Here is a 25,318-nt window from a genome sequence, read left to right on the forward strand (position 1 = left end):
CGTACTCTTCCTGCTAACGCCCCATGTCCTGGGGACGTCCTGGTGCTGTGGCACCCTCTGTTTCCTCTTGTTTTCCAACGTCTCACTCTGAAGGTGACTGGTTGGAGTGGTCTCCCCTTCACCAAACCCTTCACCTGTGAAATAAACACTGAGAGGAGAGCCTGCCATGCCTCTGATGATGTTCTCCACTCTGGCACGCTTCGCCCGGTGTCTGTCAACCAGCTCCAGCATCCAGTCCTGGGTCAACCCGGGCTCATTGAGTCTGAATCTAGTGGGACTGGCCCCGGTGGATGCCTGGCTGGCTGGAGACAGAGGTGCCATGGTGGTACTGCTACTGTGGTGGTCCACCGGGTTAAGATTGGTGGCGGCAGAGCTGGACATGGGAGCGTCTGGGGGGTAGTATGCAGTGGTGCTCTCCTGCAGGGTTCTTTTACTCTCTATGGTTGTCTGTAGGAGCGTAGACATAAGGGATCCACCACTTGACTGACAGGAGGACTGAGGGGAGGAGGAGTTGTATGTGTCGTCGTGTAGAAAGGAGGGAGGATTCTCTGTCCTGTCCTCTGGGTAGGTGCTGCTGGAGTAATGATTCATGCTGTGGTCCAAAAGGCTTGGCTCCATGCTTCATGCAAAATAAACATACATAAACCACAAATATAGTTTATAGGAAAAACAGGTCTTTAGAAAGCATTTAACATTAGAAACTGTTGTAATAAAATATTTAAAGGAAAACAATATTGTTTGCGGAAAATCATCAATACTGCAAAATGTAAAGTTATTTTCCCCAGAAAAACAACATATAATTTGAATGACAAAACTATATCAGATTAACTCAAATAGTGTATTTGTGATTAAAACTATAATGTTGGCATCGGTAATAAATATAAAACACTGTATTTTAATGGCAGTTTGAAAGTTAGACGTTTTGTGAAGTCATCTACCAGACAACAATATTTGTATGTATATTCATAGTGTGCAGCAATGATGCAGAAGCAAACAATATTACTCACATTTTACCGCAAAAAGATTGTTAAGGTAATGTCAATGCTAGAATTATGCAAATATGCATCCTGTAGAAGCACAATTCAAATCACATTTTTAAAGAAAACTGTTCACTGAAATGACCGGCACTAGCCTTTTCTATATATATATATAAATGCTCCATATATCAAAGCAGCAGCAGACAAGTTAAGTTAAGACCCAAATGAGAATATCTGTTATTAATTTGATCAAATCCAATCACACTATTTTATTTGAATAAAAAGAACATGAATATCTGCACAGTTACTTTAAATTAGCATACTCTTATGTTGAATAGATTTTTATGGCAGCCTAGTGTCTACTTTTCACGTATCTACTTCCAAAGACCCCACAAAACACCGGCAAAAAAAGGAAGCCTGCCTACCAGTTGTTCTGAGTGAATGTAGGCGTCCAGTAGCTGTCCAGAGACGGGAGCTGGAATGATGCGTGCCACAGGGGAAAAGGGTTATTATAAACAGAGTTACTGTATTTCATCCACAATCAATCCACATGAGGAGGGGGCGTGGCACACTATAATTAAATCAACGTCATAGAAATTAGCACGTACCACCACTGCCTCTGTGGGAACTGGATGAAAGACTAAACATATCCGACATTTCTTGGAAAATTGTATGTCAATTTTGCGTGTAGAAAGTATGTGAGGTTCTTATTATTGTTTCCCCACCACCATTTTACACACACGCATTTTCTTTTCACACATTGGTCACATAAAACCCCAAGACGATTGAATTAATAAGCCTCTAAAGCAATTAAAACCGTATTTAAAGTTGTGTTAAATATTTTCAATAACAAAAGGCAGCCTAAACTTCTGGACTGTCTGTAGTTGTACATCATTATTTGGTATGAGCTACCTCCCCTGTCATAAAAACGACATTGGTTTGTCCCTCGTTTTTTCCTGTCGGCAGCAGTCATAGTTAGATAAGATCCATCTTTTGTCAAATAAACGTAAAAAATAGACAGTTTTATCTAACCCTAACCTAATGATCCTAAACGGCCATGTCAATTATCTTAACACACTGCGTTAATGCTCCTAATCTGCTGCTACGAAAAGTAAAATCTGACGTTTATTTGACAAAAGGTGGATCCCTTCTAGCCGTAACCCACGGTACCGCCCCTACTACTATCCCAGGTGTTCTGAACTTCCGTACTGCTTCCTTGGTCGGTTTGCCACCGCTGTTGACGCTATGTTATCGCATTCCCGATGTCTTTGCAGGACACTTGGGCGCTCTCTGTCTGCGCTAAGTCAGGTAGGAGAGAAGTACCAATTACATTTCCACGTGTACCGAATGGTTGGGTTCGGCAAAGCTTTTTTTCAAGGCCATAACGTTAGCTACCGGGGAATAGGCCTTAGCCCAACCCAAGGACAGAATGCCACCAGTCCGTGTCTAGCTAAGCTGATAAGGAAATTGCTTGCGTTTCCCTCTTAACTATATTTATGAAATATACATATTTGAATAGCTAGCTGTGCTTAGTTGGTATGAATATCACTAGAACCATTCACTTAGCTAGCTAAGTAAATTATTTGAGGATCGAATAGAGAACTAATGTTAGCTTAATCGGTGACGCTAACGTTAGCTTGCTAGCTAGCGATTATGAGCGTATTTGCTAACTATTTAGCTAGTTTTGCTAGCATTATGGTTTTTCTAACTCTGGTGACAGTAGTTCGTTAGCATGGCTTTGCCGGTTAACTTAGCTACCATAATATTGCTAGCTACCAAGCTAGCCAAATTAACTAGTTAGCTTACTAACGTTACTGATGTTCTCTAGAATCCAGCTTCCAAATTAAGAAGCGTGAGTGTGACTTGTCAGGCATGTAACACTGCTCTAATGCCTTAGGTCAGTGGTTCCCAAGCCCTTTCTGTTGTTGTACCTCCAACTGAATTTTGCTCTGCCCTGGGTACCCCTGAGGTAGCCTACCCCCTCATATGCATGTTACTGTAGTAAGCATATGGTCTCAAGCGTTTTCTCAAGTACCTCCTATGAGCCCTCCAGTACCCCTGGTTGTGAACCACTGCCTTAGGTAGCAACGTTAGCTAGCTAGCTATACACAATCACATCATTGTCAAGACACACTTGAGCCACAACTCTCATGCACAGATTGAAGCGAGTTATTACCCAGCTAGCAGTACATTTGACTTTCTCGTCCATTTCACAGCTTGACCTCTGCTTGAAACCTATGCTAGAAATAGCCCGTGTCATGCCATGCATGAACTCGCCTTGTGTGTAGTTCAGCGAGTCTTCACCTGTCTCTGCAACCCCACTTTCACCTACACCAACCTACACAACCTAACCTATGCCTTGGCCAGTGTAAGCATAACTATAGCCAGCTACTCTTTGAATATTTCACACTGACCCACTACCAGATAGCAAAGAGAAGAGTCAGATTTCTATGCCCGTGACAAATCATTAGCTACTTGATTGAGGTGTTTGTGTTAAACACTACGCCACATGTGACTTTCCCGAAGAGGGTTTATTCCAGCGCCCCATTTGAGTAAACACACATTGCCAAACTAGTTTGTTATCAATGGCCTGATCAGAGCTAGGCCTAAGGCCAATACATAACATGCATTGCTCCGGTAAAGGCAATGGCTGTACTGGGGTATTGTGCTGGATCAGATTGCATGCATTTCATCAAATGTTTGTTTGAACAGCAACCAATTCAACTGGCGTAACCATCCACTTGTTTGGTGACTCCGTAGGTGGTTCCTTTATTTTGTCGATAGGAAATGTTATCCAGTAATTGTATTGTATGAAGGTTGTTAGGTGATGGGGTACTACAGATGAAACCCATAGACTGAAAAAGAGAGAGAATTTAAAAAAGATAAATGAGAGCGGTGTATCAGAGGGGGAGGAAAGAGGGGGATAACGTGTATCAGAGGGGGATAACGTGTATCAGAGGGGGATAACGTGTATCAGAGGGGGATAACGTGTATCAGAGGGGGATAACGTGTATCAGAGGGGGAGGAAAGAGGGGGATAACGTGTATCAGAGGGGGAGGAAAGAGGGGGATAACGTGTATCAGAGGGGGATAACGTGTATCAGAGGGGGATAACGTGTATCAGAGGGGGATAACGTGTATCAGAGGGGGATAACGTGTATCAGAGGGGGATAACGTGTATCAGAGGGGGATAACGTGTATCAGAGGGGGATAACGTGTATCAGAGGGGGATAACGTGTATCAGAGGGGGATAACGTGTATCAGAGGGGGATAACGTGTATCAGAGGGGGATAACGTGTATCAGAGGGGGATAACGTGTATCAGAGGGGGATAACGTGTATCAGAGGGGGATAACGTGTATCAGAGGGGGATAACGTGTATCAGAGGGGGAGGAAAGAGGGGGATAACGTGTATCAGAGGGGGAGGAAAGAGGGGGATAACGTGTATCAGAGGGGGATAACGTGTATCAGAGGGGGATAACGTGTATCAGAGGGGGATAACGTGTATCAGAGGGGGATAACGTGTATCAGAGGGGGATAACGTGTATCAGAGGGGGATAACGTGTATCAGAGGGGGATAACGTGTATCAGAGGGGGATAACGTGTATCGGGGGGGGGGGGGGGGGGGGGGGATAACGTGTATCAGAGGGGGAGGAAAGTGGGGGAAAACGTGTATCAGAGGAGGATAACGTGTATCAGAGGGGAATCACTGATTATCTGTCAGTTCTGTGGCATTGAACTCCTGCATGTTATTACGGGTAGCCTAACGGTTAAGAGCGTTGGGCCAGTAACCAAAAGGTTGCTGGTTCGAATCCCTAAGCCAACTAGGTGAACAATCTGTCCATAAGCAAGGCACTTAACCCTAATTGCTCCAGTAAGTCTCTCTGGATAAGAGCGTCTGCTAAGTGACTAACATGTAGATGTTATTGGAACATGTCTAGACTACTTACTGAGATGCAGAGTGACCATGAACTATCTGCATTGTGTATAGCCTCTCTACTGTATATAGCCTCTCTACTGTATATAGCCTCTATACTGTATATAGCCTCGCTACTGTATATAGCTTCACTACTGTATATAGCTTCTCTACTGTATATAGCCTCGCTACTGTATATAGCTTCACTACTGTATATAGCCTCTCTACTGTATATAGCCTCTCTACTGTATATAGCCTCTCTACTGTATGTAGCCTCTCTACTGTATATAGCTTCACTACTGTATATAGCCTCTCTACTGTATATAGCCTCTCTACTGTATATAGCCTCGCTACTGTATATAGCCTCGCTACTGTATATAGCTTCGCTACTGTATATAGCTTCGCTACTGTATATAGCTTCGCTACTGTATGTAGCCTCTCTACTGTATGTAGCCTCTCTACTGTATGTAGCCTCTCTACTGTATGTAGCCTCGCTACTGTTATTTTTCACTGTCTTTTTACTGTTGTTTTATTTCTTTACTTACCTATTGTTCACCTAATACTTTTTTGCACTGTGGTTAGACCATGTAAGTATGCATTTCACTGTAGGGTCTACCTACACCTGTTGTATTCGCCAAACGTGACACATAAACTTTGATTTGAAAGCAGAGGTGTGCACTGTTTTATTCGACGTCAACGGTACTGTACTGAACGACCAGTTGAAATACAGTGTGCTTATGGTGACCCAGACAACTATTGTGTATGGGGTGCTGCACAAGTTTTGAGATTTCAAGTTGTCTCACCCATACGGATCAGGCCACACCCACAAAATGGGAGTAAACACACCTGAAATGCTGTTTGAGAATGATGTGCAGTTTGCACCGTTTTGCGGAGAAGTGAAACGTTGAACTGAAGGCACCCCAGTTCTTTTGTGGTTTTGAACTTTACCCTTTGACGTCAAAGCTGATTGTGGCCCGTAGGAGATATTTATAGTCCTATTAAAAAAATATATATATATGTTTTTGTCATCACATATACCGGATATGTGTCAGCCATCGTAGAACGGCGCCCCTGGAGCAAATTAGGGTTAAGTGTCTTGCTCAAGGACACAATACAGACTTTTCACCTTTGACAGCTCGAGGATTTGAGCCAGCAACTTTTCGGTTAATGGCCCAACACTCTTACCGGTTGGATACCTGCCGCCTATAACTATAGGAGGTAGTGTTAGGCCAGTAGGAGGTAGTGTTAGGCCAGTAGGAGGTAGTGTTAGGCCAGTAGGAGGTAGTGTTAGGCCAGTAGGAGGTAGTGTTAGGCCAGTAGGAGGTAGTGTTAGGCCAGTAGGAGGTAGTGTTAGGCCAGTAGGAGGTAGTGTTAGGCCAGTAGGAGGTAGTGTTAGGCCAGTAGGAGGTAGTGTTAGGAGGTAGTTTTAGGAGGTAGTGTTAGGCCAGTAGGAGGTAGTGTTAGGCCAGTGGGAGGTAGTGTTAGGCCAGTAGGAGGTAGTGTTAGGCCAGTAGGAGGTAGTGTTAGGCCAGTAGGAGGTAGTGTTAGGCCAGTAGGAGGTAGTGTTAGGCCAGTAGGAGGTAGTGTTGGGCCAGTAGGAGGATAGGAGGTAGTGTTAGGCCTGTAGGAGGTAGTGTTAGCCCTGTAGGAGGTAGTGTTAGGCCAGTGGGAGGTAGTGTTAGGCCTGTAGGAGGTAGTGTTGGGCCAGTAGGAGGTAGTGTTGGGCCAGTAGGAGGTAGTGTTAGGCCAGTAGGAGGTAGTGTTAGGCCAGTAGGAGGTAGTGTTAGGCCTGTAGGAGGTAGTGTTAGGCCTGTAGGAGGTAGTGTTAGGCCTGTAGGAGGTAGTGTTAGGCCTGTAGGAGGTAGTGTTAGGCCTGTAGGAGGTAGTGTTAGGCCTGTAGGAGGTAGTGTTAGGCCTGTAGGAGGTAGTGTTAGGAGGTAGTGTTAGGCCAGTAGGAGGTAGTGTTAGGAGGTAGTGTTGGGCCAGTAGGAGGTAGTGTTGGGCCAGTAGGAGGATAGGAGGTAGTGTTAGGAGGTAGTGTTAGGCCAGTAGGAGGTAGTGTTAGGAGGTAGTGTTGGGCCAGTAGGAGGTAGTGTTAGGCCAGTAGGAGGTAGTGTTAGGAGGTAGTGTTGGGCCAGTAGGAGGTAGTGTTAGGCCAGTAGGAGGTAGTGTTAGGCCAGTAGGAGGTAGTGTTAGGCCAGTAGGAGGTAGTGTTAGGCCAGTAGGAGGTAGTGTTAGGCCAGTAGGAGGTAGTGTTAGGCCAGTAGGAGGTAGTGTTAGGCCAGTAGGAGGTAGTGTTAGGCCAGTAGGAGGTAGTGTTAGGCCAGTAGGAGGTAGTGTTAGGCCAGTAGGAGGTAGTGTTAGGCCAGTAGGAGGTAGTGTTAGGCCAGTAGGAGGTAGTGTTAGGCCAGTAGGAGGTAGTGTTAGGCCAGTAGGAGGTAGTGTTAGGCCAGTAGGAGGTAGTGTTAGGCCAGTAGGAGGTAGTGTTAGGCCAGTAGGAGGTAGTGTTAGGCCAGTAGGAGGTAGTGTTAGGCCAGTAGGAGGTAGTGTTAGGCCAGTAGGAGGTAGTGTTAGGCCAGTAGGAGGTAGTGTTAGGCCAGTAGGAGGTAGTGTTAGGCCAGTAGGAGGTAGTGTTAGGCCAGTAGGAGGTAGTGTTAGGCCAGTAGGAGGTAGTGTTAGGCCAGTAGGAGGTAGTGTTAGGCCAGTAGGAGGTAGTGTTAGGCCAGTAGGAGGTAGTGTTAGGCCAGTAGGAGGTAGTGTTAGGCCAGTAGGAGGTAGTGTTAGGCCAGTAGGAGGTAGTGTTAGGCCAGTAGGAGGTAGTGTTCGGCCAGTAGGGGGTAGTGTTGGGCCAGTAGGGGGTAGTGTTGGGCCAGTAGTGGGTAGTGTTGGGCCAGTAGGAGGTAGTGTTGGGCCAGTAGGGGGTAGTGTTAGGCCAGTAGGAGGTAGTGTTAGGCCAGTAGGAGGTAGTGTTAGGCCAGTAGGAGGTAGTGTTAGGCCAGTAGGAGGTAGTGTTAGGCCAGTAGGAGGTAGTGTTAGGCCAGTAGGAGGTAGTGTTAGGCCAGTAGGAGGTAGTGTTAGGCCAGTAGGAGGTAGTGTTAGGCCAGTAGGAGGTAGTGTTAGGCCAGTAGGAGGTAGTGTTAGGCCAGTAGGAGGTAGTGTTGGGCCAGTAGGAGGTAGTGTTGGGCCAGTAGGAGGTAGTGTTGGGCCAGTAGGAGGTAGTGTTGGGCCAGTAGGAGGTAGTGTTAGGCCAGTAGGAGGTAGTGTTAGGCCAGTAGGAGGTAGTGTTAGGCCAGTAGGAGGTAGTGTTAGGCCAGTAGGAGGTAGTGTTAGGCCAGTAGGAGGTAGTGTTAGGCCAGTAGGAGGTAGTGTTAGGCCAGTGGGAGGTAGTGTTAGGCCAGTAGGAGGTAGTGTTGGGCCAGTGGGAGGTAGTGTTAGGCCAGTAGGAGGTAGTGTTAGGCCAGTAGGAGGTAGTGTTAGGCCAGTAGGAGGTAGTGTTAGGCCAGTAGGAGGTAGTGTTAGGCCAGTAGGAGGTAGTGTTAGGCCAGTAGAGGGTAGTGTTCGGCCAGTAGGAGGTAGTGTTGGGCCAGTAGGAGGTAGTGTTGGGCCAGTAGGAGGTAGTGTTGGGCCAGTAGGAGGTAGTGTTGGGCCAGTAGGAGGTAGTGTTGGGCCAGTAGGGGGTAGTGTTGGGCCAGTGGGAGGTAGTGTTAGGCCAGTGGGAGGTAGTGTTAGGCCAGTAGGAGGTAGTGTTAGGCCAGTAGGAGGTAGTGTTAGGCCAGTAGGAGGTAGTGTTGGGCCAGTAGGAGGTAGTGTTAGGCCAGTAGGAGGTAGTGTTAGGCCAGTAGGAGGTAGTGTTAGGCCAGTAGGAGGTAGTGTTAGGCCAGTAGGAGGTAGTGTTGGGCCAGTAGGAGGTAGTGTTGGGCCAGTGGGAGGTAGTGTTGGGCCAGTGGGAGGTAGTGTTGGGCCAGTGGGAGGTAGTGTTGGGCCAGTGGGAGGTAGTGTTGGGCCAGTGGGAGGTAGTGTTGGGCCAGTGGGAGGTAGTGTTGGGCCAGTGGGAGGTAGTGTTGGGCCAGTGGGAGGTAGTGTTAGGCCAGTAGGAGGTAGTGTTAGGCCAGTAGGAGGTAGTGTTAGGCCAGTAGGAGGTAGTGTTAGGAGGTAGTGTTGGGCCAGTGGGAGGTAGTGTTAGGCCAGTGGGAGGTAGTGTTGGGCCAGTGGGAGGTAGTGTTGGGCCAGTAGGAGGTAGTGTTAGGCCAGTAGGAGGTAGTGTTAGGCCAGTAGGAGGTAGTGTTAGGCCAGTAGGAGGTAGTGTTAGGCCAGTAGGAGGTAGTGTTAGGCCAGTAGGAGGTAGTGTTAGGCCAGTAGGAGGTAGTGTTAGGCCAGTAGGAGGTAGTGTTAGGAGGTAGTGTTGGGCCAGTGGGAGGTAGTGTTAGGCCAGTAGGAGGTAGTGTTGGGCCAGTAGGAGGTAGTGTTAGGCCAGTAGGAGGTAGTGTTAGGCCAGTAGGAGGTAGTGTTAGGCCAGTAGGAGGTAGTGTTAGGCCAGTAGGAGGTAGTGTTAGGCCAGTAGGAGGTAGTGTTAGGCCAGTAGGAGGTAGTGTTAGGAGGTAGTGTTGGGCCAGTGGGAGGTAGTGTTAGGCCAGTAGGAGGTAGTGTTGGGCCAGTAGGAGGTAGTGTTAGGCCAGTAGGAGGTAGTGTTAGGCCAGTAGGAGGTAGTGTTAGGCCAGTAGAGGGTAGTGTTCGGCCAGTAGGAGGTAGTGTTCGGCCAGTAGGAGGTAGTGTTCGGCCAGTAGGAGGTAGTGTTGGGCCAGTAGGAGGTAGTGTTGGGCCAGTAGGAGGTAGTGTTGGGCCAGTAGGAGGTAGTGTTGGGCCAGTAGGAGGTAGTGTTGGGCCAGTGGGAGGTAGTGTTGGGCCAGTGGGAGGTAGTGTTAGGCCAGTAGGAGGTAGTGTTAGGCCAGTAGGAGGTAGTGTTGGGCCAGTAGGAGGTAGTGTTAGGCCAGTAGGAGGTAGTGTTAGGCCAGTAGGAGGTAGTGTTAGGCCAGTAGGAGGTAGTGTTAGGCCAGTAGGAGGTAGTGTTAGGCCAGTAGGAGGTAGTGTTAGGCCAGTAGGAGGTAGTGTTGGGCCAGTAGGAGGTAGTGTTGGGCCAGTGGGAGGTAGTGTTGGGCCAGTTGGAGGTAGTGTTGGGCCAGTGGGAGGTAGTGTTGGGCCAGTGGGAGGTAGTGTTAGGCCAGTAGGAGGTAGTGTTAGGCCAGTAGGAGGTAGTGTTAGGCCAGTAGGAGGTAGTGTTAGGAGGTAGTGTTGGGCCAGTGGGAGGTAGTGTTAGGCCAGTGGGAGGTAGTGTTGGGCCAGTGGGAGGTAGTGTTGGGCCAGTGGGAGGTAGTGTTGGGCCAGTAGGAGGTAGTGTTAGGCCAGTAGGAGGTAGTGTTAGGCCAGTAGGAGGTAGTGTTAGGCCAGTAGGAGGTAGTGTTAGGCCAGTAGGAGGTAGTGTTAGGCCAGTAGGAGGTAGTGTTAGGAGGTAGTGTTGGGCCAGTGGGAGGTAGTGTTAGGCCAGTAGGAGGTAGTGTTGGGCCAGTAGGAGGTAGTGTTAGGCCAGTAGGAGGTAGTGTTAGGCCAGTAGGAGGTAGTGTTAGGCCAGTAGGAGGTAGTGTTAGGCCAGTAGGAGGTAGTGTTAGGCCAGTAGGAGGTAGTGTTAGGCCAGTAGGAGGTAGTGTTAGGCCAGTAGGAGGTAGTGTTAGGCCAGTAGGAGGTAGTGTTAGGAGGTAGTGTTGGGCCAGTGGGAGGTAGTGTTAGGCCAGTAGGAGGTAGTGTTAGGCCAGTAGGAGGTAGTGTTAGGCCAGTAGGAGGTAGTGTTAGGCCAGTAGGAGGTAGTGTTAGGCCAGTAGGAGGTAGTGTTAGGAGGTAGTGTTGGGCCAGTAGGAGGTAGTGTTAGGCCAGTAGGAGGTAGTGTTAGGCCAGTAGGAGGTAGTGTTGGGCCAGTAGGAGGTAGTGTTGGGCCAGTAGGAGGTAGTGTTAGGCCAGTAGGAGGTAGTGTTAGGCCAGTAGGAGGTAGTGTTGGGCCAGTAGGAGGTAGTGTTGGGCCAGTAGGAGGTAGTGTTAGGCCAGTAGGAGGTAGTGTTAGGCCAGTAGGAGGTAGTGTTAGGCCAGTAGGAGGTAGTGTTAGGCCAGTGGGAGGTAGTGTTAGGCCAGTGGGAGGTAGTGTTAGGCCAGTGGGAGGTAGTGTTAGGCCAGTAGGAGGTAGTGTTGGGCCAGTAGGAGGTAGTGTTAGGCCAGTAGGAGGTAGTGTTGGCCAAGTGGGAGGTAGTGTTGGGCCAGTAGGAGGTAGTGTTGGGCCTGTAGGAGGTAGTGTTATGCCAGTAGGAGGTAGTGTTAGGAGGTAGTGTTGGGCCAGTAGGAGGTAGTGTTGGGCCAGTAGGAGGTAGTGTTCGGCCAGTAGGAGGTAGTGTTCGGCCAGTGGGAGGTAGTGTTAGGCCAGTGGGAGGTAGTGTTAGGCCAGTGGGAGGTAGTGTTAGGCCTGTAGGAGGTAGTGTTGGGCCAGTAGGAGGTAGTGTTGGGCCAGTAGGAGGTAGTGTTGGGCCAGTAGGAGGTAGTGTTGGGCCAGTAGGAGGTAGTGTTGGGCCAGTAGGAGGTAGTGTTGGGCCAGTAGGAGGTAGTGTTAGGCCAGTAGGAGGTAGTGTTAGGCCAGTAGGAGGTAGTGTTAGGCCAGTAGGAGGTAGTGTTAGGCCAGTAGGAGGTAGTGTTAGGCCAGTAGGAGGTAGTGTTAGGCCAGTAGGAGGTAGTGTTAGGCCAGTAGGAGGTAGTGTTAGGCCAGTAGGAGGTAGTGTTGGGCCAGTAGGAGGTAGTGTTGGGCCAGTAGGAGGTAGTGTTAGGCCAGTAGGAGGTAGTGTTAGGCCAGTAGGAGGTAGTGTTAGGCCAGTAGGAGGTAGTGTTAGGCCAGTAGGAGGTAGTGTTAGGCCAGTAGGAGGTAGTGTTAGGCCAGTAGGAGGTAGTGTTAGGCCAGTAGGAGGTAGTGTTAGGCCAGTAGGAGGTAGTGTTAGGCCAGTAGGAGGTAGTGTTAGGCCAGTAGGAGGTAGTGTTAGGCCAGTAGGAGGTAGTGTTAGGCCAGTAGGAGGTAGTTTTAGGCCAGTAGGAGGTAGTGTTAGGCCAGTAGGAGGTAGTGTTAGGCCAGTAGGAGGTAGTGTTAGGCCAGTAGGAGGTAGTGTTGGGCCAGTAGGAGGTAGTGTTGGGCCAGTAGGAGGTAGTTATAGGATATGAACACACCAGCACAGTATTCTATTTGCCTCAACTGCTACAAATTGAATGGAAACTTCATGGAATCACAAACATAGAATTAATATGTCTGTTGATTCTGAAGCAGCCCAGTGGTGAATTAACCTGGATTTTTATATTTCTCCTGTAAACATTTATTTTCAGTGTAATAATGTGCTGGCTGGAAGGACTGCTTCAGGTGAGTAGGCCTTTCTCCTTCTCTGTTCAGGTCGTTAGGGTTTAGCGTTACAAGGACCTCTTTATTTTTAGTGCACACCGTAACAAAACGTTTCACAAACTAAAAAAAAAAAAAAAAAAAACTTTCCTCTTTAGACAAGTCCTTTTCAGTCCTTTTTTTGTTCTGTTTTGTGCATGATTAACACGGCCCACCCAGGACTAATGTAAGACAAACGGGCCTTTTATTCTGGTTTATAAATCTGAGAAAAACATGCTCTGTATGATGACTGTCATTTAAGTATCAAAGAGCACTGGAAGGCCTGTAAGTAGATAATATATCCCCATCATCAAGGAGCTGTTAATGTAGCTATACACCCAGTGATCTGAAGAATAGACCGACTCAACAGTGGTAATCACTCTGTTGATGATAATAATAATATCCTCAATTCCCCGCTCTCCCGCTGTCTTCCTCTCTTTCTCGCTGTCTTCCTCTCTTTCTCACTCTTTTCTCTTCCGCTCTCTCTCTCCCACTCTATTTTTTCTCTTTCTCTCTCTCTCTCCTTTTATCTCGTTGAAGGCCTCTCCACTGGCAACAGGGTTGTCTACGGGAACACTCAGTTGTAAGTGTCCTCTCTTGGTCCTGAGTTTTATCTCAGTATGTTTGGCCTCGGGCTGATGAACAAATCTGGAGTCATCTGAAGGTTTCACATGTGTTTTTTTTGTTTGATATAGAAAATGTTTGTTTCAATAATTATGTTTGAGAGTCTTTTAATGGACGTTGCGCTGGTTTTAAACCCCTTGTTTTACAAGAGGCTACTTTATAGGCTGCTACACAATAAACATGTTTTCTTCTTCTGTGTTTTAGATGTGAGTCTCCGTCATCAATTGTCTTCCACATTAGATCCTTCAAGACGTCTGCAGCACGTAGTATGTATTCAAACATCTCTCTCGTCTTTCTCTGTGGATTAAAGTTACTGTTTTAAATCAAATCTGCCTGACATCTTATTTTTTATTTTTTAAATCAGGGGAGGAAGTTGTCACTGTCAACACCCCTCCGTTCTCTGAGTCGATCACAGAAGGGGACGTCAGGTGGGAGAAAGGTAGTCTCGGGGAAAAATCCACTCGGCTCATGTTTACTGTCTTGTTGCCATCTAGGTTTTGTGCAGGACAGTAATACCTTCCTTTGGTCTTTTCCAGCTGTTGGAGATTCAGTGAAAGAGGATGAGGTGGTGTGTGAGATCGAGACTGACAAGGTCCTGTAAACACTAAGTCACATTTATATATTGGATATATACACAATATAGCCTTTAACTGTTTAAAAACATTTCCCGGTTGGATTTTCTTTTGGGTTTTCTCCTACCATATCTATTGTGTTATATTATCCGACATTAATTTAACATTTCTACAAACTTCAAAGTGTTTTCTTTCCAATGGTACCAATTACATGCATATCCTGGCTTCAGGGCCTGAGTAACAGGCAGTTTACTTTGGGCACGTCGTTCAGACAGGAAGTGGAGAAAAAAATGGAGCCTAGCCTTATGATGTCATTGATGATCAGATACTTAGAAAAGTCAAGCTATCAAATACTGTAGTGTGTTTGTAATTTGACTGACTGTGTGTACGGTTTGATAACAAGAATGCGTTTTGTCTCAGACCTCGTTGCAGGTGCCGTCTCCGGCGGCCGGTGTGGTCACGGAGCTCCTGGTGCCAGATGGAGGGAGGGTAGAGGCTGGGAATCCCCTCTTCAAACTCAAAAGAGGAGGTAGGCAGCAGCTGCTCTGTGCTAGTGATGGCTGTTTAACAGTCTGATGCCCTTGTAGAATCTAAAAAAGGAGCTACACTGTTTTTACTGCTGGTTAACTGATGTGGAATAGAGTTCCATGTAGTCATGGTTCTATGTAGTACTGTGCGCCTCCCGTAGTCTGTTCTGGACTTGGGGACTGTGAAGAGACCTCTGGTGGCATGTCTTGTGGGGTATGCATGGGTGTCTGAGCTGTGTGCCAGTAGTTCAAACAGACGCCTCGGTACATTCAGTTTGTCAACACTTCTTACAAAAACAAGTAGTGATGAAGTCAATCTCTCTTCCACTTTGAGCCATGAGAGATTGACATGCATATCATTAATGTTAGTTCTCTGTGTACATTTAAGGGCCATCCGTTCTGCCCTGTTCTGAGCCAATTGGAATTTTCAGAGGTTCCTCTTTGTGACACCTGACCACACGACTCAGCAGTAGTCCAGGTGCAACAAAACTAGGGCCTGTAGGACCTGCCTTGTTGATAGTGTTGTTAAGAAGGTAGAAACTAGGGCCTGTAGGACCTGTCTTGTTGATAGTGTTGTTAAGAAGGTAGAAACTAGGGCCTGTAGGACCTGCCTTGTTGATAGTGTTGTTAAGAAGGTAGAAACTAGGGCCTGTAGGACCTGTCTTGTTGATAGTGTTGTTAAGAAGGTAGAAACTAGGGCCTGTAGGACCTGCCTTGTTGATAGTGTTGTTAAGAAGGTAGAAACTAGGGCCTGTAGGACCTGCCTTGTTGATAGTGTTGTTAAGAAGGTAGAAACTAGGGCCTGTAGGACCTGTCTTGTTGATAGTGTTGTTAAGAAGGTAGAAACTAGGGCCTGTAGGACCTGCCTTGTTGATAGTGCTGTTAAGAAGGTAGAAACTAGGGCCTGTAGGACCTGCCTTGTTGAAAGTGCTGTTAAGAAGGTAGAAACTAGGGCCTGTAGGACCTGCCTTGTTGATAGTGCTGTTAAGAAGGTAGAAACTAGGGCCTGTAGGACCTGCCTTGTTGATAGTGCTGTTAAGAAGGTAGAAACTAGGGCCTGTAGGACCTGCCTTGTTGATAGTGTTGTTAAGAAGGTAGAAACTAGGGCCTGTAGGACCTGTCTTGTTGATAGTGTTGTTAAGAAGGTAGAAACTAGGGCCTGTAGGACCTGCCTTGTTGATAGTGCTGTTAAGAAGGTAGAAACTAGGGCCTGTAGGACCTGCCTTGTTGATAGTGTTGTTAAGAAGGTAGAAACTAGGGCCTGTAGGACCTGCCTTGTTGATAGTGTTGTTAAGAAGGTAGAAACTAGGGCCTGTAGGACCTGCCTTGTTGATAGTGCTGTTAAGAAGGTAGAAACTAGGGCCTGTAGGACCTGCCTTGTTGATAGTGCTGTTAAGAAGGTAGAAACTAGGGCCTGTAGGACCTGCCTTGTTGATAGTGCTGTTAAGAAGGTAGAAACTAGGGCCTGTAGGACCTGCCTTGTTGATAGTGCTGTTAAGAAGGTAGAAACTAGGGCCTGTAGGACCTGCCTTGTTGATAGTGTTGTTAAGAAGGTAGAAACTAGGGCCTGTAGGACCTGTCTTGTTGATAGTGTTGTTAAGAAGGTAGAAACTAGGGCCTGTAGGACCTGCCTTGTTGATAGTGCTGTTAAGAAGGTAGAAACTAGGGCCTGTAGGACCTGCCTTGTTGATAGTGCTGTTAAGAAGGTAGAGCAGCGCTTTATCATGGACAGACTTCCCCCCCATCTTAGCTACTGTTGTATCAACATGTTTTGACCGTGACAGTTTACATTCCAGGGTTACTCCAAGCAGTTTAGTCACCTCAACTTGCTCATTTTCCAAATAATTTAGTACAAGATTTAGTTGAGGTTTAGGATTTAGTGAATGATTTGTCCCAAACACAATGCTTCTAGTTTTTGAAATATTTAGGACTTTAACTTATTCCTTGCCACCCACTCTGAGACTAACTGCAGCTCTTTAAGTGATGCAGTCATTTCAGTCGCTGCCGTAGCTGACGTTGTGTAGTGGTGCAGTCATTTCAGTCGCTGCGGTAGCTGACGTTATGTAGTGGTGCAGTCATTTCAGTCGCTGCCGTAGCTGACGTTATGTAGTGATGCAGTCATTTCAGTCGCTGCCGTAGCTGACGTTGTGTAGTGATGCAGTCATTTCAGTCGCTGCAGTAGCTGACGTTATGTAGTGATGCAGTCATTTCAGTCGCTGCGGTAGCTGACGTTATGTAGTGGTGCAGTCATTTCAGTCGCTGCGGTAGCTGACGTTATGTAGTGATGCAGTCATTTCAGTCGCTGCGGTAGCTGACGTTATGTAGTGATGCAGTCATTTCAGTCGCTGCGGTAGCTGACGTTGTGTAGTGATGCAGTCATTTCAGTCGCTGCGGTAGCTGACGTTGTGTAGTGATGCAGTCATTTCAGTCGCTGCGGTAGCTGACGTTGTGTAGTGATGCAGTCATTTCAGTCGCTGCGGTAGCTGACGTTGTGTAGTGATGCAGTCATTTCAGTCGCTGCGGTAGCTGACGTTGTGTAGTGATGCAGTCATTTCAGTCGCTGCGGGAGCTGACGTTGTGTAATGATGCAGTCATTTCAGTCGCTGCGGTAGCTGACGTTGTGTAATGATGCAGTCATTTCAGTCGCTGCGGTAGCTGACGTTGTGTAGTGATGCAGTCATTTCAGTCGCTGCGGTAGCTGACGTTATGTAGTGATGCAGTCATTTCAGTCGCTGCGGTTATGTAGTGATGCAGTCATTTCAGTCGCTGCGGTAGCTGACGTTATGTAGTGATGCAGTCATTTCAGTTGCTGCGGTAGCTGACGTTATGTAGTGATGCAGTCATTTCAGTCGCTGCGGTAGCTGACGTGTGTAGTGATGCAGTCATTTCAGTCGCTGCGGTAGCTGACGTTGTGTAGTGATGCAGTCATTTCAGTCGCTGCGGTAGCTGACGTTATGTAGTGATGCAGTCATTTCAGTCGCTGCGGTAGCTGACGTTATGTAGTGATGCAGTCATTTCAGTCGCTGCGGTAGCTGGCGTTATGTAGTGATGCAGTCATTTCAGTCGCTGCGGTAGCTGACGTGTGTAGTGATGCAGTCATTTCAGTCGCTGCGGTAGCTGACGTTGTGTAGTGATGCAGTCATTTCAGTCGCTGCGGTAGCTGACGTTGTGTAGTGATGCAGTCATTTCAGTCGCTGCCGTAGCTGACGTTGTGTAGTGATGCAGTCATTTCAGTCGCTGCGGTAGCTGACGTTGTGTAGTGATGCAGTCATTTCAGTCGCTGCGGTAGCTGACGTTGTGTAGTGATGCAGTCATTTCAGTCGCTGCGGTAGCTGACGTTGTGTAGTGATGCAGTCATTTCAGTCGCTGCGGTAGCTGACGTTGTGCAGTGATGCAGTCATTTCAGTCGCTGCGGTAGCTGACGTTGTGCAGTGATGCAGTCATTTCAGTCGCTGCGGTAGCTGACGTTGTGTAGTGATGCAGTCATTTCAGTCGCTGCGGTAGCTGACGTTGTGTAGTGATGCAGTCATTTCAGTCGCTGCGGTAGCTGACGTTATGTAGTGATGCAGTCATTTCAGTCGCTGCGGTAGCTGACGTTATGTAGTGATGCAGTCATTTCAGTCGCTGCGGTAGCTGACGTTATGTAGTGATGCAGTCATTTCAGTCGCTGCGGTAGCTGACGTTATGTAGTGATGCAGTCATTTCAGTCGCTGCGGTAGCTGACGTTATGTAGTGATGCAGTCATTTCAGTCGCTGCGGTAGCTGACGTTGTGTAGTGATGCAGTCATTTCAGTCGCTGCGGTAGCTGACGTTGTGTAGTGATGCAGTCATTTCAGTCGCTGCGGTAGCTGACGTTATGTAGTGATGCAGTCATTTCAGTCGCTGCGGTAGCTGACGTTGTGTGGTGATGCAGTCATTTCAGTCGCTGCGGTAGCTGACGTTGTGTGGTGATGCAGTCATTTCAGTCGCTGCGGTAGCTGACGTTGTGTGGTGATGCAGTCATTTCAGTCGCTGCAGTAGCTGACGTTATGTAGTGATGCAGTCATTTCAGTCGCTGCGGTAGCTGACGTTATGTAGTGGTGCAGTCATTTCAGTCGCTGCGGTAGCTGACGTTATGTAGTGATGCAGTCATTTCAGTCGCTGCGGTAGCTGACGTTATGTAGTGATGCAGTCATTTCAGTCGCTGCGGTAGCTGACGTTGTGTAGTGATGCAGTCATTTCAGTCGCTGCGGTAGCTGACGTTGTGTAGTGATGCAGTCATTTCAGTCGCTGCGGTAGCTGACGTTGTGTAGTGATGCAGTCATTTCAGTCGCTGCGGTAGCTGACGTTGTGTAGTGATGCAGTCATTTCAGTCGCTGCGGTAGCTGACGTTGTGTAGTGATGCAGTCATTTCAGTCGCTGCGGGAGCTGACGTTGTGTAGTGATGCAGTCATTTCAGTCGCTGCGGGAGCTGACGTTGTGTAATGATGCAGTCATTTCAGTCGCTGCGGTAGCTGACGTTGTGTAGTGATGCAGTCATTTCAGTCGCTGCGGTAGCTGACGTTATGTAGTGATGCAGTCATTTCAGTCGCTGCGGTAGCTGACGTTATGTAGTGATGCAGTCATTTCAGTCGCTGCGGGAGCTGACGTTGTGTAGTGATGCAGTCATTGAGACAAGTGGATCCATCTCCAACCACTCCGCTGTTTCGATCAATGAGGGAAGATTTGAACTAGACTAAAAATGGCAAAACATGTATTTATTTTAATTAATTCAAACGCACCACCTGCAAATGGGACACAGAGATTTTAGTAGATACATGTTTGGCCAGAATCGAGAACAAAGATAGGGAAACCTGGAACGACCAGTATAATGGATACCAACCATCTCTGGTTCTGTCACGTTATCTGGTGTAGCAATCTGTAGCTAGATCTGAATGTCTCTTCTTCTCTGGTCAGCAGCAGCATCCGAAGCCGCCCCAGCAGCAGAGGTCCCTGCAGCAGTCAAAGCCGCCCCAGCAGCAGAGGTCCCTGCAGCAGTCAAAGCCGCCCCAGCAGCAGAGGTCCCTGCAGCAGCCGCTGCCCCTCCCCCAACGCTGGCCGCCGTCCCTGTTGCCGTACCCCCCTTGGCAGCACAAGCCAAACCTTGTACGTCGTCAGCTGCTGTTATAATCAAACATTTCATTCATGTTAACTTTAGTGGAATGATAAAATCATTTAAGTGGGTATAGGGTCTCACTTAAACGTATATATTTTTTGCATAATAGTTTTATTTTATTTTTTCCTCTCTCTCTAGTTTCTGCGGTCAAGCCCACTGCAACACCACCAGCAGCAGCAGCCCATGGGGCCAGGACAGAGAGCAGGGTACGACCTCTCACCAGGCCAGCTTCAGGCCAACACTCCCATACTGACAGGGCGAGATGAAATAGCAGGGATAAAGCCTTAGGCTGGTTTCAAACCAAGACAAGTGTCTTACTCGCGTTTATTGAGAAGAAGAAAAAAAACGTACAGATAAGTCCAATCAAAAACCAACCTATTTTGTCTCGTTATTCGTTCCAGGTAAAGATGAATCGTATGAGGCTGAGGATCGCCCAGCGACTGAAGGAGGCTCAGCAGACCTGTGCCATGCTCACCACCTTCAACGAGATAGACATGAGGTGAGACGATGCAACACAATGCTGCTGTTGATGTCCGATACAATATCACTTTATTCATCCCAGAAGGCCCAGTGGTTTCACGGATGCACTTGCCACCATACAGATACATAGACACTTCAAAATGGCTGCCACCATACAGATACATAGACACTTCAAAATGGCTGCCACCATACAGATACATAGACACTTCAAAATGGCTGCCACCATACAGATACATAGACACTTCAAAATGGCTGCCACCATACAGATACATAGCCACTTCAAAATGGCTGCCACCATACAGATACATAGCCACTTCAAAATGGCTGCCACCATACAGATACATAGACACTTCAAAATGGCTGCCACCATACAGATACATAGCCACTTCAAAATGGCTGCCACCATACAGATACATAGACACTTCAAAATGGCTGCCACCATACAGATACATAGACACTTCAAAATGGCTGCCACCATACAGATACATAGACACTTCAAAATGGCTGCCACCATACAGATACATAGCCACTTCAAAATGGCATGTTTTCCAGAAAACGACCCAGTCCTCTTACAGTAATTCATCCAGGAGATGGGAAAACCCCATAAAGATGCTTTCTACAGACACAGCCTGCTTTAACGGTTCTTCTCTCCCCCTCCCTCTGTAGCAACATCCAGGAGATGGGAAAACCCCATAAAGATGCTTTCTACAGACACAGCCTGCTTTAACGGTTCTTCTCTCCCCCTCCCTCTGCAGCAACATCCAGGAGATGAGGAAAACCCCATAAAGATGCTTCCTACAGACACGGCCTGCTTTAACGGTTCTTCTCTCCCCCTCCCTCTGCAGCAACATCCAGGAGATGAGGAAAACCCCATAAAGATGCTTCCTACAGACACGGCCTGCTTTAACGGTTCTTCTCTCCCCCTCCCTCTGCAGCAACATCCAGGAGATGAGGAAAACCCCATAAAGATGCTTCCTACAGACACGGCCTGCTTTAACGGTTCTTCTCTCCCCCTCCCTCTGCAGCAACATCCAGGAGATGAGGAAAACCCCATAAAGATGCTTCCTACAGACACGGCCTGCTTTAACGGTTCTTCTCTCCCCCTCCCTCTGCAGCAACATCCAGGAGATGAGGAAGCTCCATAAAGATGCTTCCTACAGACACGGCCTGCTTTAACGGTTCTTCTCTCCCCCTCCCTCTGCAGCAACATCCAGGAGATGAGGAAGCTCCATAAAGATGCTTCCTACAGACACGGCCTGCTTTAACGGTTCTTCTCTCCCCCTCCCTCTGCAGCAACATCCAGGAGATGAGGAAGCTCCATAAAGATGCTTCCTACAGACACGGCCTGCTTTAACGGTTCTTCTCTCCCCCTCCCTCTGCAGCAACATCCAGGAGATGGGAAAACCCCATAAAGATGCTTCCTACAGACACGGCCTGCTTTAACGGTTCTTCTCTCCCCCTCCCTCTGCAGCAACATCCAGGAGATGAGGAAGCTCCATAAAGATGCTTCCTACAGACACGGCCTGCTTTAACGGTTCTTCTCTCCCCCTCCCTCTGCAGCAACATCCAGGAGATGAGGAAGCTCCATAAAGATGCTTTCTACAGACACAGCCTGCTTTAACGGTTCTTCTCTCCCCCTCCCTCTGCAGCAACATCCAGGAGATGAGGAAGCTCCATAAAGATGCTTCCTACAGACACGGCCTGCTTTAACGGTTCTTCTCTCCCCCTCCCTCTGCAGCAACATCCAGGAGATGAGGAAGCTCCATAAAGATGCTTCCTACAGACACGGCCTGCTTTAACGGTTCTTCTCTCCCCCTCCCTCTGCAGCAACATCCAGGAGATGAGGAAGCTCCATAAAGATGCTTTCCAGAAGAAACATAACATCGAGCTTGGCTTCATGTCGGCCTTCGTTAAGGCTTCAGCCCACGCTCTCATGGACCAGCCTTCTGTCAACGGAGGTTAAGACTCTCTCTGTCTTTCTCCCAACTAAGGTTTTTCCAGAAATCCTAGTTGGAAAATTCCCGGAATAAGCAGGAAATCCGGGAATCCTCGAACCAGGATTTCTAGAAAACTATGGTATTTACAACAACAAAACATTTCCCCCGATTGTTAAATCAAATTTATTTATATATCCCTTCTTACATCAGCTGATATCTCAAAGTGCTGTACAGAAACCCATCCTAAAACCCCCCAAACAGCAAGCAATGCAGGTGAAGAAGCACGGTGGCCAGGAAAAACTCCCTAGAAAGGCCAAAACCTAGTGCAGGTGTAGAAGTTAACTCTGCTTCCAACACCACAGACACTTATTTCAACGGTTACATGTTAAAGTAAACTGGCTTTGATGAAGTTATGGTCTTCTGTTTGTAGGAGGAAGCGTATACACATCAACTTATAATAGCTCTGAGACTTCTAACTCAATGTCTTTGCCGGAGAGCCCAGAATGCATTGGATTGAAACGGTAAATGCTATTGAAGTTTTTTGTTTTTGTTTTAAAAGTGAGAATGATTGATATATTTCTTCTCTTGCTCTTCCCAGTGATTGATGATACAACCAAAGAGATAGTTTACAGGGATTATGTCGATATCAGTGTGGCTGTGGCCACTTCGAAGGTAAGGCACACAAAGGACATGTGACCTATACATGCTCTCTTAACTTAATGATGAACCTATATATTTGTTTTAATAATTGCCCCTATTTGTCATGTCTGGGTCTAGGGCTGTTGGTGGGAGGCGTGACCTAATCTATACATTGAATTGTTGTTTTTATTTGATTATTTCTGAAGGGGCTGGAGCTCCTTGTCTCAGTGTGGGTTGGTTGTCCGGCTCTGTTGTCGGTTTGACCACACAGGTCTGCAGTGTTTAGCTTGTATATGTGCTCCTCTTCACCAGGGACTGGTTGTATATGTGCTCCTCTTCACCAGGGACTGGTTGTATATGTGCTCCTCTTCACCTGGGACTGGTTGTATATGTGCTCCTCTTCACCAGGGACTGGTTGTATATGTGCTCCTCTTCACCAGGGACTGGTTGTATATGTGCTCCTCTTCACCAGGGACTGGTTGTATATGTGCTCCTCTTCACCAGGGACTGGTTGTATATGTGCTCCTCTTCACCAGGGACTGGTTGTATATGTGCTCCTCTTCACCTGGGACTGGTTGTATATGTGCTCCTCTTCACCAGGGACTGGTTGTATATGTGCTCCTCTTCACCAGGGACTGGTTGTATATGTGCTCCTCTTCACCAGGGACTGGTTGTATATGTGCTCCTCTTCACCAGGGACTGGTTGTAATGTGCTCCTCTTCACCAGGGACTGGTTGTATATGTGCTCCTCTTCACCTGGGACTGGTTGTATATGTGCCCCTCTTCACCAGGGACTGGTTGTATATGTGCCCCTCTTCACCAGGGACTGGTTGTATATGTGCTCCTCTTCACCAGGGACTGGTTGTATATGTGCTCCTCTTCACCAGGGACTGGTTGTATATGTGCTCCTCTTCACCAGGGACTGGTTGTATATGTGCTCCTCTTCACCAGGGACTGGTTGTATATGTGCTCCTCTTCACCAGGGACTGGTTGTATATGTGCTCCTCTTCACCAGGGACTGGTTGTATATGTGCTCCTCTTCACCTGGGACTGGTTGTATATGTGCTCCTCTTCACCAGGGACTGGTTGTAATGTGCTCCTCTTCACCAGGGACTGGTTGTATATGTGCCCCTCTTCACCAGGGACTGGTTGTATATGTGCCCCTCTTCACCAGGGACTGGTTGTATATGTGCTCCTCTTCACCAGGGACTGGTTGTATATGTGCTCCTCTTCACCAGGGACTGGTTGTATATGTGCTCCTCTTCACCAGGGACTGGTTGTATATGTGCTCCTCTTCACCAGGGACTGGTTGTATATGTGCTCCTCTTCACCAGGGACTGGTTGTATATGTGCTCCTCTTCACCAGGGACTGGTTGTATATGTGCTCCTCTTCACCAGGGACTGGTTGTATATGTGCTCCTCTTCACCTGGGACTGGTTGTATATGTGCTCCTCTTCACCAGGGACTGGTTGTAATGTGCTCCTCTTCACCAGGGACTGGTTGTATATGTGCTCCTCTTCACCAGGGACTGGTTGTATATGTGCCCCTCTTCACCAGGGACTGGTTGTATATGTGCTCCTCTTCACCAGGGGCTGGTTGTATATGTGCTCCTCTTCACCAGGGACTGGTTGTATATGTGCTCCTCTTCACCAGGGACTGGTTGTATATGTGCTCCTCTTCACCAGGGGCTGGTTGTATATGTGCTCCTCTTCACCAGGGACTGGTTGTATATGTGCTCCTCTTCACCAGGGACTGGTTGTATATGTGCTCCTCTTCACCAGGGACTGGTTGTATCGGTTATTCGCAACGTAGAGACCATGAACTTTGCTGACGTTGAGAAAACCATCAACGGTCTGGGAGAGAAGGTAACCAAGCTTTGTCAGAATGGGAGGAATGAGTCTCACCATAGTAAACATACGATAACATCAGTTCATGATGTTGTGCTTTATCAATGATAATTATACAAAATAATAACATAGGCCATTTAGCAGACGCTTTTATCCAAAGTACATACATTTTACGTACTGGTGGTCCCGGGAATCGAACCCTCAACCCTGGTGTTTACAAACACTGTGCTATACCAACTGAGGCACAGAGGATGATTGCGTCACCTTGTGATAAACGGCACCAAGAAGTTTTAACGGAGATCCGTGAAAACAAAAAGATTATATCCCAAAGTGCCAACGTGATCCAATGTAGACTGTCGAGACATGGCCATTTACTCAATACAATTTATGGAACCATTTTAAAGTATCGAGACATGGCCATTTACTCAATACAATTTATGGAACCATTTTAAAGTATCGAGACATGGCCATTTACTCAATACAATTTATGGAACCATTTTAAAGTATCGAGACATGGCCATTTACTCAATACAATTTATGGAACCATTTTAAAGTATCGAGACATGGCCATTTACTCAATACAATTTATGGAACCATTTTAAAGTATTGAAACATGGCCATTGACCCCCTTGTGTTTTCTCCATGCTCGTAACAGCGAGCTGGCTGTGGAGAACTTTGAGGTTGAGCCTTATACATACTACCTCAACTAACCGGTGCCCTAGCACATTGACTCTGTACCGTAATACCCTGTATATAGCCTCCACATTGACTCTGTACCGTAATACCCTGTATATAGCCTCTACATTGACTCTGTACCGTAATACCCTGTATATAACCTCCACATTGACTCTGTACCGTAATACCCTGTATATAGCCTCCACATTGACTCTGTACCGTAATACCCTGTATATAGCCTCTACATTGACTCTGTACCGTAATACCCTGTATATAGCCTCCACATTGACTCTGTACCGTAACACCCTGTATATAGCCTCCACATTGACTCTGTACCGTAACACCCTGTATATAGCCTCTACATTGACTCTTTACCGTAACACCCTGTATATAGCCTCCACATTGACTCTGTACCGTAACACCCTGTATATAGTCTCCACATTGACTCTGTACCGGTACCCCCTGTATATAGCCTCCACATTGACTCTGTACCGTAATACCCTGTATATAGTCTCCACATTGACTCTGTACCATAACACCCT

The 25,318-nt window shown here is 47.4% G+C and overlaps 2 protein-coding genes and 1 long non-coding RNA gene across 20 annotated transcripts in view; 2 read left to right on the plus strand and 1 right to left on the minus strand.

Moving 5' to 3' along the window:
* The window catches only part of LOC129817872 (prospero homeobox protein 1-like), a 17,714-nt gene extending 16,179 nt beyond the window's left edge, over positions 1-1,535 (minus strand). Inside the window, exons 1-2 of the mRNA XM_055873471.1 lie at positions 1,403-1,535; positions 1-619 (exon numbers count right to left, since the gene is read on the minus strand). The exon at positions 1-619 is cut by the window's left edge and continues 978 nt beyond it. Coding sequence (XP_055729446.1) covers positions 1-619; positions 1,403-1,512 — 729 coding nt within the window. The 5' untranslated portion in view covers positions 1,513-1,535. The remainder of the gene's footprint in view (positions 620-1,402) is intronic.
* Positions 1,536-1,914: 379 nt separating this feature from the next.
* Positions 1,915-25,318, plus strand: part of LOC129817873 (dihydrolipoyllysine-residue succinyltransferase component of 2-oxoglutarate dehydrogenase complex, mitochondrial-like) — a 29,198-nt gene continuing 5,794 nt past the window's right edge. For 11 of the 16 annotated variants that reach the window (XR_008753811.1, XR_008753815.1, XR_008753817.1 and 8 more), the window contains exons 1-13: positions 1,918-2,285; positions 12,293-12,326; positions 12,882-12,924; positions 13,170-13,231; positions 13,330-13,404; positions 13,502-13,557; positions 13,958-14,066; positions 19,000-19,188; positions 19,337-19,404; positions 19,600-19,697; positions 21,506-21,636; positions 22,214-22,287; positions 23,844-24,119. Coding sequence is in view for 6 of the 16 variants with exons in the window: in XM_055873475.1 (XP_055729450.1) it covers positions 2,223-2,285; positions 12,293-12,326; positions 12,882-12,924; positions 13,170-13,231; positions 13,330-13,404; positions 13,502-13,557; positions 13,958-14,066; positions 19,000-19,188; positions 19,337-19,404; positions 19,600-19,697; positions 21,506-21,636; positions 22,214-22,287; positions 23,844-24,119 (1,278 nt within the window). In the remaining 10 variants the exon portion in view is untranslated. The other 5 variants (XM_055873472.1, XM_055873473.1, XM_055873474.1 and 2 more) reach the window with 5 other exon arrangements.
* Positions 8,544-10,541, plus strand: LOC129817876 (uncharacterized). Of its 3 annotated transcripts, none has more exons than XR_008753819.1 (3): positions 8,544-8,589; positions 8,653-9,762; positions 9,847-10,541. It is a non-coding gene; the product is annotated as an uncharacterized LOC129817876 (long non-coding RNA). The 3 variants fall into 3 exon arrangements; XR_008753820.1 differs by having other exon boundaries at positions 8,554-8,799; positions 9,107-9,762; XR_008753818.1 differs by having other exon boundaries at positions 8,568-8,589; positions 8,632-9,762.

This window comes from Salvelinus fontinalis, chromosome 20 (assembly GCF_029448725.1).
Source record: "Salvelinus fontinalis isolate EN_2023a chromosome 20, ASM2944872v1, whole genome shotgun sequence".
Taxonomy (NCBI): Eukaryota; Metazoa; Chordata; class Actinopteri; order Salmoniformes; family Salmonidae; genus Salvelinus; species Salvelinus fontinalis.